The 14,318-nt window shown below is 37.5% G+C and overlaps 1 protein-coding gene across 5 annotated transcripts in view; it reads right to left on the reverse strand.

Annotated features, from left to right (window-relative positions):
- Positions 1 to 14,318, reverse strand: part of CBL (Cbl proto-oncogene) — a 101,814-nt gene that overhangs the window by 69,253 nt on the left and 18,243 nt on the right. Inside the window, exons 1-3 of one of the 5 annotated variants that reach the window (XM_064268950.1) lie at positions 10,126 to 10,227; positions 8,834 to 8,990; positions 7,184 to 7,290 (exon numbers count right to left, since the gene is read on the reverse strand). The exons of 1 other annotated variant lie outside the window; for it this stretch is intronic. In XM_064268950.1, coding sequence (XP_064125020.1) covers positions 7,184 to 7,230 — 47 coding nt within the window. In that variant the 5' untranslated portion in view covers positions 7,231 to 7,290; positions 8,834 to 8,990; positions 10,126 to 10,227. 3 more of the 5 variants (XM_064268951.1, XM_003418189.4, XM_064268953.1) reach the window with 3 other exon arrangements.

The raw sequence follows: 14,318 nt of genomic DNA on the forward strand, positions 1-14,318 counted from the left end.
CCAATTCTTCAGACAGGGACTGGACTGGACTATAGAATAGAAAACGACACTGGTGAAGAATGAGCTTCTTGGATCAAGTAGGCACATGAGACCATGTTGGCACCTCCTGTCTGGAGGGGAGATGAGAGGGCAGAGGGGGTCAGAAGCTGGCCGAATGGACACAAAAATAAAGAGTGGAGGGAAGGAATGTGCTGTCTCACTAGGGGAAGAGCAATCAGGAGTATATAGCAAGGTATATATAAATTTTTGTAGGAGAGACTGACTTGATTTGTAAACTTTCACTTAAAGCACAATAAAAATCAAAAATAAATAAAGACTGATTCTATGTAGATGAGCCATCTGTTAATATTTAGTCATGTACAGGCATAAAAACCCCTGCACAAAGGTTCATGTCAAGAGAACTCAGGCTCACTGTTAACAGAAACAACAATCAAAGATTTTCTTTCCTAAGTGGCTTTTTAATCATGCTCACTGAACTTTTTGTTTTTTCACTGAACTTAGGGCAGAAGAACAGGAGGGAGGGGATAACTATTATTTGGTTCAACTTTACATAGAAAATAAAACATTCAACTAAATAATTTAACTTTAAATCATCTTAAAAAACACCATAAAAATAAGGATAAAACAAGACATATTAAATCTAAATACTTACACGTGGATCTCAGCCATGTAGATATATCAGACACTAAACTGGATGAGTGTTTTGCATGTAAAAGGAGTAGTGGGAGGGCTTAACAAAAACGAGAAAATGCTAAGGAATGCTTTTTATTCTATTTCTTTAGCAAATTTAATACACTGGATTTAAGCTTTCTAAAGACAATTCAAGTTCAACACACAGCAAGTAAAAGTAAAAAAATAAGTTGCCACGATTGAAGTTCACAATGCTTCTAACATTTTCTCACTACCAGGTATCTGCAGCAGGCATTTGCTGCTTTGGATACTACAGCTGGCAAGACAGACATTCTTGTCGCCTGCTTTTGAGCTTGTTCTTTAAGATGTTCTAATTTAAATGCAGTTGTAGACTTCACAAGTACTATGGTTTTAGAGCAAGTCTTTGTTGGCACTATTAGAGCAAAGTGATTAGGAAAAAGTTCTCACACATTCTAGTTGACATTCACTGCCTACTTCTCCATAGTGCTCTGGTTTCACAAAAGTTATCATGGGGGGTGGGGGGGGCAGGGAAGGTATCTTCATACTTCCTCTCTTGGTGTACATAATCAAGCCTACGTCCTGTTAGAAATATTCTGTCTGAAATTCTCTTGCTATGTGCCTACATAATCACACGACGTACTGAATATTTTTGTGTTCAAAACACGTGTCTATTAAATATGTTTTAACTTCTCTAACTGTAATTAGTTTCTATTTCACATGATGCTGAAGTGTGGCCTCCGAGGAATCATTTCTGTAATGCGAACTGACATATACAAGTACCGTTCCTTAACAGTCAAGAAAACAAAAGTAACTGGTAAACACCGTAAAGAATTAAAAAAAACAGCTCTGGCACTTATTAGCTCTAAGGACTTGGTAACTCTCTGAGCCTGTTTCCACCTCTGTAAAGTGAAAAAGACTGTTTAAGGCAAAGGACATGTTCATTTTGCTCAACACTGAATATACAATGCGTAGTACATAGAAAGCACTCGATTGATAAGGGTAACGCCGTTGGCAGTGAGTGAAGAAGACTGAGTTTTGAACATACCGGGCACGTACAAGCACATGACAAATATTAATTGCATCTAAATTTAGAAAAATGCCAAATTACACTTTAGACTGAGGGACTTCTGTTTTCAGCCAAGATGGAATAGTAGGGACAAGATTTACCCTCCAACCTGAAAGAACTAAAAAAATCAGACAAAATATATAAAACAATAGTTTTTAGACACTGGATATCAGGAAGCAGAGGACAGTGATCCTTGAGCAGGGAAACAAACGAGGTGAGCCCTATGACTGACCTAGCTTACCATCTGAAGAGTTTCTAGGCCTCAGCGCTAGAGTTGCGGGGGAAGGGGGGACCAGGCAGAACCCCATGGTCTCTCGGAGTTAAGGAGAAAAAATTGGGAATCTAGGGAGGCCAAGGCAGCTAGAAGTCACAATGCTGAATACCAGAGAGGAGAGAACTGCAAAGAGAGAGTGAGCTCTGAAGATTTATAGAGGGTCCCATTCTAAGTCTTCAGCTGAACAGGAAACTACCTGAGGCTGGGGGAAAAACCACCTGAAAAGAGCTGCAGGGACAATCCCCAGTTCTCACACAGGGATGGAAAAGGAAAAGATCTTAGAACTCACAGGCATTGGGGAAAAATTAGCCCTAGGTTAAAGGCTTTTCTGGTCTTGCCTAACAAAGCTTACAAGCAAGTCTCTATAGGATCAAACTATTTCCAAGTAACTTAGCTAAATCCCAGAACACTGCTCAAGAATATAAGAATACAAAAGTATATGGCACACGACACGGCAAAATTAAGTGTTTGTGTTCAATCAAAAATTACAAAGCATGCAAAAAAGCAGGAAAATAGGACTCTTATTGATGATAAAAATAAATCAGTGGAATTAAACCCCATAAGCAGCACGGATGGCAAAATTAGCAGACAAGTATACCAAAATAGTTATCATAACTTTATTCCAGAAAAGGTAGAGAAACAGTTGCACATGGTAAGTAGACACAGAAGATATTTAAAAGACCCAAATTCAATTTCCAGAGATGAAAACTACAATGGATGAGATTAATAGAGCCCTGGTGGCGTAACAGTTAAGAGCTCTCTCGGCTGCTAACCAAAAGGTCCGCAGTTCAAATCCACCAGCTGCTTCCTGGAAACCCTGTGGGGCATTCTACCCTGTAGGGCTGCTGTGAGTCAGAGCTGACTCCACGGCATTTAACAACAACAAATCTACCAAAGGAACAATTATTAAACTAGAAAACACAGTAATAGAAACTTTCCAAAACAGAAAGAAACAAAAAAACTGGAAGAAAATAAACAGAGCATCGGTGTGGCCCGTAAGACAACTTCAAACAGCCACCTAAACGCATAACCGAAGTCCGCTAACAGAGAGGAGGGAGGATAAAATTTTTTTTTGAAGAAATTATAGATAAGAAATTTCCAGATTTGATGAAAACTTTTACACTTAAGAAGTACACATAGCAAGTTATGATGCTTGCATACCTCTTCGCCAAACCCAAGGAAGACATTTCTAATTTACCCTGGAATATTTTCCCACTGAACCCAAACCCAACACAGCAATCTAAGGAGCTACTACCTATCCATAGGGCCTGGCATGCTAATTAAAACCTATCTACCAGCTCTGACATCCTGTTCCTTGAAATGCGCAATGGTTCAACCATTGAAAAGCTGAGGTTAGCATCCCTTGCTCCAGCATTATAAACCAGTATAGGAGAAGTACATCATGAAAAAGCTACTCTTCAAAGAGATCAGAAGGAACTGCACCAAAATGACAGCAAAATTAGTCACTTGCTTTTTCCTTTCATTACTTCCCAATTCCCTATAATGTGGCTATAGTATTTTTAAAAGGTATACGTCAACACAAAGGTTCTCATGGTGTAGTTCACAGCTCCTAGAGGTCCCTGAGACCCTTTAGAGGGCTCACAATGTCAAAACTATCTCCATAATAATAATAATAAAACATCATATAATTTCCTTTTTCCACAGTGTTGTTATTTGCATCTATGGTACAAAAGCAATGGTGAGTAAGGCTGTTGGTGCCTTAGCATGCTTAAAGCAATAACACCAACATGTGCTTGTAATATTCTTCACTGCCATTTGCAGTGAAAACAAAATGCTAGTTACACTTGAATGTCCTTGATGAAACAGGAAAAATTATTAATTTTATTAAATCTTGACTGCTGAGCACGTCTTTTCATACTCTGTGTGACAAACGGAGAAGTACACAAAAGCACTTCTGCTGCAACAAAAGTTGTCCTCAGAAAAAGTAATTTTTTTTAACAGCAACATGTAAAAAAAAAATTGGCATAACGGTGCTTACGAAAATACCTCGTGGAGGGGGGAATCAGTTGGCAAACAAACACAGGCAGCTTGTATTATTTGCATAAAAATATATCAGTACTCTGTACAACTTTTTTTTTAACGAGCTTTTAGTCACTTCTGAATTATTCCAAGCTAAATACAACAAAACCAAATCTTGGTCATTTCAGTTAAACTACCACAAAAAAGGCAGAATAATTACAACTGAAAAGCTTAATCTCACTTCCAAAATAAATACCATGGGACAGTGACATTTTAAAATTAACTAGACTGTATAATCCCACTCAGCTTCCACTGTAACTTTCTCTACACAAAGGAAAACAGGTGCAAAAACCAGCGTTAAAGATCAAAAGGTGAGAAAGCAGCTTACGGTTTTTGCTTAGTTCATTTTTTAGTAGGTCTGAGAAAAATGAGGGCAAATTTATCTTTAGAGAATGTAATTCATCAAATATCTTCTCTAAAATAAAGCCAGGAAGCAACATATTATATACTGGTACATTTATGTATACTTACACAACAACTCTTCTAGAGAATATTTAAGGGATTGCCTCCCCAGCACTCAGCCTGGGAAAAAACTCCCCCATGTACAGTACTTTTACACAAGTAACACGTGTCTTCTACATTTGTTTACCAACCGCTCCTTCCTCCTGTGAGGTATTTTCATAAGCACCACTATGCCAATTTCTTTTACATGTTGCTGTAAAAAAAACTAGCATGGCGCGCTTAAGAAAATACCTCGCAAGGGAGGCAGCAGTTGGCAAACAAACGCAGAAGATGCACGTCATTTTCGTGAAAACATGGGACATGGTTTTGGGGGAACCAATATGCCTGATTAGACTATGACCTATGATTATAGTACTCAGCTTATCTCTCCAGAGTTGACTGGTCCAGGGCTAATCAAATGATCTATACCAAGCCAAAGTCAAACTGTAACTACAAGTCAGGTCCTCTGCTGTAGTGGAAGTCCACTGGGTGTTGCATAGACCAAATTTTCCTGCCATTTAGAAGTTAATCTGCACTGAGATAATGAAAGTAATACTAAACAATCAGAAGCGAGAGATGAAAAGCCCTGGCAGCATATTCTACCCCAGTTTCAGTTGTTTTTGAAGCATGACTGCATTTTTGCACTTACGGAAACATGAACATTCACTTTTTCTAAAATTCTTCAAATCCACAAATTTTTACTTTGGCTTCAGTTACCCAAGCTAGTTTTCTGTTTACAATCAAAATTATTTTTCATATATCTTATTTAACTATCACTAATCTATACCACGACCTCATCTATCCCAAACAGGAAAACCAGAAATTAAGCACAAATAGCCTCTAACACACTTGCATGATAAAAACATTCAGCTAGAAATAGAAGGGAATTTTCCTCAATAAGAAAAGGACATCCACAAAAATTCCACAACTAACATGATACCTAATCGTGAAAGACTAAAAGCATTACTCCTGAGATCAACAAGACAAGGAAAACTAAGCAAGAAAAAGAAATAAAAGGTATCCAGATTGGAAAGGAAAAAGTTTAAAACTATCTCTATTTGTAGACAGCATGATCTTGTAGATAAAAAATTCTAAGGAACCCACTAAAAAAATTACAGGAGTTAATAAGCGAGCTCAGGAAGACTGCAGGATATAATATCAATAAACAAAAAATCAATCGTACTTCTAATACACTAGCAATGAACAAACCAAAAACAAAGAAAAGCATTCCATCTACAACAATAGCAAAAGGAATAAAAATACTTTAGAATAAATTCATCAAAAAAAGTACAGGACTTACACACTGAGAACTATAAAATGCTGCTAAAAAAATTAAAGATCTAAGTAAACTGAAACATATCCCATGTTCATGGATCGGAAGACATAATATTACAATGGCAATATTCTGCAAATTAATCTACAGATTCAGTGCCATATGCATCAAAATTCCAGCTTCCTTTTTTGACAGAAATTGAAAAACTGATCCTAAAATTCATGTGAAAACACAAGGGGCCCAGAATAGCCAAAACAATCTTGAAAAAGAACAATGAAGTTGGAGGAATCACACTTCTGATTTCAAAATTTTATTATAAAATACAGCAATCAAGATGGTCTGATGCTGGCATAAACCCTCACATCAGTGGTCAACTGATTTTTCACAAGGGTACCAAGACCATTCAATGGGGGAAGAAATAGTCTTTTGAACAAATGGTGATGGGACAATGGCATATCCACATGCAAAAGAATAAACTTGGATCCCCACCTTACACCATACATAAAAATTAACTCACAATGGATCAAAGACCTAAATATAAGAGCTAAAAGTATTAAACCCTCAGAAGAAAACAACTGTAAATCTTCATGACCTTAGATTAAGCAATGGTTTCTTAGCTGTAACACCAAAGTACAAGCAACCAAAGAAAAAATATTGGACTTCATCGAAATTAAAAAGTTTTGCATTTCACAAGACACTATCAAGAAAGTGAAAAGACCCACAGATGAGAAAAAAATTTTTGCAAATCATATATCTGGTAAGAGTCTAGTATCCAGAATATATAAATTCTTACAATCCAACAGAAACAAACAAAAAATCCAATTTAAAAAATAGGCAAAGGATTTAAATAGACATTATTCTAAATGGTCAATAAGCACACGAAAAGATGCTCACATCATTAGGGAAATGCTAATCAAAACCACAATGAGATGTCACTCCATCCCCACTAGGATGGCTATAACCAAAAAGATAGTAAAATTTGTTGGTGAGAATGTGGAGAAACTGGAACTCCCAAATGTTAGTGGTGGGAAAAAGTTTGGTGGTTTCTCAAAAAGTTAAATGCAGAGTTACCTTATGAAGAGAATTTAAAACAGGGACTCAAACAGGTATTTGTGATCTACAGTCAACAACCATGGAAGCGGCAGTCACATCAAATAACATATTGCATTGGGCAAATTTGCTGCAAAAGACCTCTGAAAAGTGTTAAAAAGCATAGATGTCACTTTGAGGACTAAGGTGTGCCTGACTCAGGCCATGGTATTTTCAATCGCTTCATATGCATGCGAATGCAGGACAATGAATAAGGAAGACCAAAGAAGAATTGACGCCTCTGAATTACGGTGTTGGTGATAAATATTGAATATACCATGGACTGCCAGAAGAAGTATAGCCAGAATGCTCATTGGAAGGGAGGATGGCGAGACTTCGTCTCACTTACTTTGGACGTGTTATCAGGAGGGACCAGTTCCTGAAGAAGGACATCATGCTTGGTAAAGGGTCAGCACAAAAGAGGAGGACCCTCAACAAGATGGACTGACACCGTGGCTGCAACAATGAGTTCAAACAGAGCAATGATTGTGAGGATGGTGCAGGACCCGGCAGTTTTTCATTCTGTTGTACACAGGGTCACTATGAGTCAGAACAGACTCAATGGCACCTAATAACAACAATGCTAGTATTCATACAGCATTATTTATAACAGCTGAAACAACCCAAATGACCACCGACTGATGAATGTATAAACAAAATGTTGTATATCCATACAATGGAATGAAGTCCTGATAACATGCTTCGATATGGATGAACCTTTAAAACATTAGGCTAATTGAAAGCAGCCAGACATAAAAGGTTACATGATACATGATTCCATTTATATGAACTATCCAGAATAGGCAAATCCAGATACAGAAAGTAAACTAGTGGTTGCCAAGGGCCAGAAGGGAAGAAGTAGAACAGGGAGTGGCTGTTAATGTGTATGGCATTTTTTGGGGAGGGTGATGCAAGTGTTTTGCAATTACAAAGCGGTACAGCTTACATGACTTTGTGAATATACTAAAAACCACTGATTTGTATACTTTAAGGGTAAATTTTACAGTATGTGAATTTTAACTCAATTGGGGGAAAGAAAAAAAAACATGAGTGGGGGGAAAAAAAGCCTCTAAGCTACAAAAATACAGATCACAAAGATCACACACCAAAGTCTATATATTTTACCCTACAAAAAAATCTGATTCTCAACTTAGATCTATTTATTCTCTCTTTACATATAATCTGTATAAACCTGGTGGGATGGATTCAAAGCTCATAGCTGATTAAGAGCCTCATACAAGGAGAGTAAGAGTAAGCACTCAACTACTAACCAAAACGTTGGCAGTTTGAATCCAACCAGAAGTGCCTCAGAAGCTTTCTACCTATCTCCTTCCAAAAGGTCAGAGCCTTGAAAACCCCATGGAGTGCAGTACTACTCTGCATACACGGGGTCACCATGAGTCAGAATGGACTACACAGCAACTAGTTTGTTTTTCAATTGTTGTTGTTAGGTGCCATTTTTTAATACTGTTTTCTAATAGGGAGATAAAATTGGTACAGACAGGCATGCTGACAGTAAGTTAGAAAAAAGGCAAAATAACTTGTAAGCACAGTCTGAAGCCATTTTCCAGTAGTAAGGACAAAATGGTGTATATGTTTATTAGACCTTGGCTGTTTCACTAATATAGAGGCTGATATAATAATTTATGTTTACAGTAATAAAAATAATGATAACTAAGGTAACAAGAGCTAACCCACTTACCACTTTCAAAATGCCAACCACTATTTTAAGTAGTTGTCATGGACTGAATTATGTCCCCCCAAAAATGTGTGTATCAATTTGGCTGGGCCATGATTTCAGGTACTGTGTGATTTTTCTGTGTGTTGTAAATCCTGCCTCTATGATGTTAATGAGGGAGGACAGGCAGGTGGCTGTTGTGTTAGTGAGGCAGGACTCGATCTACAAGATTGGATTGTGTCTTGAGGCAACCTCCTGAGATATAAAAGAGAGAAGCGAGCAGAGAGACACAGGGACCTCATACCACCAAGAAAGAAGCACCTGGAGAAGTGCGCGTCCTTTAGACCCCGGGTTCCTGCGCAGAGAAGCTCCTAGTCCAGGAGAAGATTGACGAGAAAGACCTTCCTCCACAGCCGACAGAGAGAGAAAGCCTTCCCCTGGAGCTGACACCCTGAATTTGGACTTCTAGCCTACTAGACTGTAAGAAAATAAACTCTTTGTTAAAGACATCTACTTGTGGTATTTCTGTTATAGCAGCGCTAGATACTAAGACAGTGGTAAACATTAATTTACTCATTTAACAACTCCCGACAACTCTATAAAGAAAGCGTTGTTGTTGTGTGCTGTCAAATCGATTCCAACTCATAGTGACTCTATATGACAGAGCAGAACCGCCCCACTGAGTTTCCTAGGCTGTAATCTTTACAAGAGCAGATCATCACCAGGGCTCCTTAAAGAAAGTACTACTATTACCTTATTTTATTGATGAGGAAAATGAGGGATCTCATAGCTAAATAAGAGGCAAAGTTAAGATTCAAAGCTGGGCAGTTGATTTCAGGGTCCATGCTCTCAACTGTTACACTATAACTACAACCAAACTAAACCAATTGCCATCAAGTCAACTCCACCTCATAGTGACCCCCTATGTGTCAGAGTAGAACTGTGCTCCACAGGGTTTTTAATGGCTGTGATCTTTCTGAAGTAGATTACCACTACATTATACTGGCTCTCAAGAATGAGCCATCAGTCAAAAAGAATGCTTAAACCATTTTCAGTATACTCTACCAGCACAGGAAACATCTACAATTTTTTATTTCACTATAAAAATGCTCTTAAAAAAAAAAAAAAAGACCTGTTCTATGGCAGCTATTACCCCATACTTACAATTTATCTAATATGCTACTAGCAGCTTCTGGCAAGCTCTGAACTCTTTTTATTTACTACCAAACTCAGCTTAACCCTAACCTTCTTTCTTCTAAACTCACCTATCCACACTTTCATGATCTTCAGAGTCTCTACAGACTGGCTCCAAACCTTCTTTCTTCTAAACTCACCTATCCACACTTTCATGATCTTCAGAGTCTCTACAGACTGGCTCCAACCCATCTCCATAGCCTCGAATAATAGGCTTTTCAGAGGTAAACCAATCTATCAAAGCTAGGGATGGTCCAATGATGTCCAAGGCAACCTTTTATGTAAAACATATCTTTAAGTCAAATGTCATCTTTCGATTCTTGTTAACGTAAAATTAAAACAAACTGAACTACTTCTATGCATTACCCATTCAGGCAGTCACAGACCTGAATTAATATTTTTGTAGTATTCTCCATTACCTAGGCTGAGAATTCTCCTCATACATTCTTTCTTTCCCCTCCTTGAAGAGGCTTATGGTCTGCTTAGTTTTCTTCATCAAATTCTCCATGAACACCCTAAAATACTCATTTTCTCCAAGTGTCTCCATCTTCCCCTCATATCTTGCCAAGATAGTACGGAGATGCTGGTAGGTATCTGGCAGCAGGTCTAAGATATAAGGTGGGCTATTCTTTAGCGCCAGCTTTGGGTTCTGACACAACCGCACCACCTGCAACAAATGGAAAAGAAGGGCTATTACTTCGAGGATCTTAAGGACAATTTCCTTTTTAAGAAAAAAAAAGTTATAAAATGTGTTCTTTTGTAGAAATAGAGAAAAGGATAAAAGAATATAAGAAATCATTCATAGGCCCCACTGTCCACAGGCAATCGTTTTACATTTTTAGTGGTTCCCCCTAGAAGAGTAGGTTCATAAAACCCTACGAGAGAGTGACATCACAGAAGATGGTGGAGCAGGAAGCTTCAGAAATCAGTCCCTCCACCAAGGCATCTATTGAGCTAGTAGGAACTGTCTGAATCAACTATTTTGGAACTCTGGAGTCTAGTGGGACACTTGTGGCAACCAGGAGAGAGCCTGATGAAGAGGCTGGGAAATTTCAGTAAATTCTTACATTTTGCACAGGGGCTACCATCCCCCAGGACCATAGCACGCAGCCATGGGGACTGTGGCCTGCATTCCTGTTGAGGCATTCTAGTGCCAGGGTGGGCAAAAAGGACCTTGTCCTTCAAAAACCAGGGTTGTGTGTTTTGGTTGCTAACCACTGCTGTTGATTGGTGAGGAGCTGACACTGAGGCTGGCCATTTTTCCAACCCTCATGGACTGAAACGGCTTCCCAGGTGGCCTCTGTTAAGGGAATTTAAAGAGATGATGCCTTTTTTTTTGTTTGTTTCTTTCTTTTCCTTTTTGGGAACCATACACTGAAGGAAATCTTTATCAGGACACTGGCTGATCACAAAGATAACAGAACAGAAACTTCAGTGACCGTACACAAAAAGGAATATACTTTACAAAAATATTCTAGAAAAGTCACAGAAGAACAGGTCCAGTCCTCAGGAAGAAAAAATCTGCAATCCCTGAGGAGTAGGAGAATTTGATTTCCAGAGTTACCACAACATAGTACTCAGAACAGTCTAGTTCTCAACAAAAAAATATAAAACATACAAAGAAATAGAAAAAAAATTTCAACAGAAACCATCCCTGAGGAAGCCTAGACATTGGTATTAGTCAAAAACATTAAATCAACTGTCTTAAATATGTTCAATGAGCTAAAAGAACTCATGGACAAAGAACTAAATGAAATCAGGAAAACAGTGAACAGAGCGTAAGGGACCTATGGAACACCATCAAGTGTACCAAGATGCACTTCTGCCCCGGAAGCTGCTTCAGCCTGTGGGGGTTGAAACAATGGCTGGCCTCTGTGCTGGCCCTTTAGTAATCAAAAGCAGTGATCTGCAACCAAAATGCACACACTGTAGGAGTTCCAGAAGGAGAAGAAAGAAAAAGTATTTGAAGAAATATTGGTCAAAAACTTCCCGAATCTGATGAAAATGATGAATACGCACATCCAAGCTCAACAAACTCCAAGCAGGATAAACACTAAGGGATCCACACTGAGACACATCACAGACAAACTATCGAAAACTAAAATTCAAAGACTGAATTTTAAAAGCAGCAGGAGAAGCGACATCGCATACAAGGAATCCTCAATAAGATTAACAGCTGATTTCTCCTCAGAAACCATGGAAGCCAGAAGGCAGTGGGATGGCATATTTAAAGACCTGAAAGAAAAAAAAAAAAAAAACTTCGACCAAATACTCACTATCCAGCAAAGCTACCCTTCAAGAATGAAGGAGAAATCAAAACATTTCCACATAAGCCAAAGCTGAGGGAGTTTATTACCAGTAGGTCTGCCCAACAAAATATACTAAAAGGAATCCTTCAGGCTGAAAGGACACTAGACAGTAACTCAGAGCCATAAGAAAAATAAAAGAACACTAGTAAGGTAACTTCACAGATAAATACAAAAGCCAGTATTTTTGTACTTTTGGTTTGGTTTGTAACTTTTCTCTTCATGTATGATTTGAAAATTATATGCATAAACAACAACTATAAATTTACATTAATCAGCTTACAATGTATAAAAATATGGGAAAGGACAGAGATATACAGGGGCAGAGCGTCTGTACACTATTGAAACTAAGTTGGTATTATTCAAACTAGATTGTTTTAAGATGTTAATTGTAACCCCCAAGGTATTCATTAAGAAAAATATATATCAAAGGAAAGAGGGGAATCAAAATTGTACACTACAAAAAATCAACTAAATTAAAAAAAAAAGGCAATAACAGATGAATGGAGGAAGAAAAAAAACAAAAAGACATACCGAAAACCAGTAGCTAAATGGCAGCATTAAACCCTTCTTCATCAGTAATCACAGTAAATGTAAATGGACTAAACTCTTGCATTAAAAGGGAGAGACTGGCAGATTGGATTAAAAGAAAAAAAAGAATCCATTTCTATTCTGTCTACCAAGACTCACTTTAGATAAAAGGACACACAGGTTGAGAGTAAAAAGAAGAAAGGTATCCCATGCAAAGAATAAGCAAAAAACAGCTGGAGTGACTATATTACTGTCAGACAAAATTGGCTTTAAATCAAAAAAAGTTAAAAGAGACAAAAAAGGGAACTATATATTGATAAAAGGTTCAATACAGCAAGAATATATAGCATTTATAAACATATATGCACCTTACAACAGAGTCCCAAAATATATGAAGCAAAACTAACAAAACTGAATAGAGAAATACAGCTCTACAATAACAGTTGGAGACTTCAATACTCCTCTTTCAATAATGGAGAGAACAACCAGACAGGAGATCAATTTATAGTGTTGAACAACACTATAAATCAATCAGATGCAACGGACATATACAGAGCACCCAGCAACAACAGAAGAGACATTCTTCTCAAGTACAAGTGAAACATTCTCCAGGATACATCACAGTTTAGGCCATAAACCAAATACTAATAAATTTTTAAAAACTGAACTAATAATACCTTCTCTGATCACAATGGAATAAAATTAGGAATTAATAACAGAAGAAAACTGGAAAAATTAATAAATATATGGAAATTAAGCAACACACTCTTAAAGAAGAAATCACATGGGAAATTAGAAAATACCATGAGATAAATGGGAAAAAAACGCAACTATCAAAATTTACAGGACACAGTGAAAGCAGAAAATTTACAGCTGTAAATGCATACCTTAAAAAAAAAAAAAATATATATATATATATATATATCAAATAAATAACCTAACTGTACACCTTAAGGAACTACAAACAGAAGAGTAAACTAAACCCAAAACTACCAGAGAGGAAAATTACAGCTAAATGAAATAGGGAACAGAAAAACAGAATAAATTAACAGAACCATTATTTGGTTCTTCAAAAAGATCAACAAAATTGACAAAATTTTGGCTACATCGACTACAAAAAAAGATAGGATTCAAAATACTAAAATCAGAAATGAAAGTGAGGACATTACTATTGATTTTTACAGAAATTAAAAAAAAAAGAATTGTTTAAGAGAATACTATCAACAGTTCTACCCCCCAAAATTGAAAAATTTAGATGAAATCTACCAAAACTGACTAGAGAAGAAACAGAAAATATAAACAGACCTATAACTAGTAATGAGATTGAATTATAGGCAGTCCCTGGGTTACGAATCTCCAACTTACAGACAACTCATACTTAAGAACGGACTGCCACAAAGTGTACTATATTAAAAATCTGTCAGCTTCTCTCTCTCATCACTCACTCTAGGAGAAGCTAACTGCCACATCAGAAGGGCACCTAAGCACCCCTATGGAGAGGACCACATGGCAAAAATTAAAGGTTCCCACCAATGGCCAGTCAAGAAACTGAGACCCTCTGCTTACAGCCAGGGGAATTAGCCATCTTAGAAGTGCATCCTCCAACCCTAACCAAGCCTTCAAAAGACAGCAGCCTGGCTGACATTCTTACTGCAATCTCATGAGAAACCCTGAGCCAGAAACACCCAGCTAAGCCACTCCTGAATTCCTGACCCACAGAAACTGTGAGATAATAAATGTTTGCTCTTAAGCTACAAAAAAATTTGTGTTAAGTA

The sequence above is a fragment of the Loxodonta africana genome, chromosome 15, assembly GCF_030014295.1.
Source record: "Loxodonta africana isolate mLoxAfr1 chromosome 15, mLoxAfr1.hap2, whole genome shotgun sequence".
NCBI lineage: Eukaryota > Metazoa > Chordata > Mammalia > Proboscidea > Elephantidae > Loxodonta > Loxodonta africana.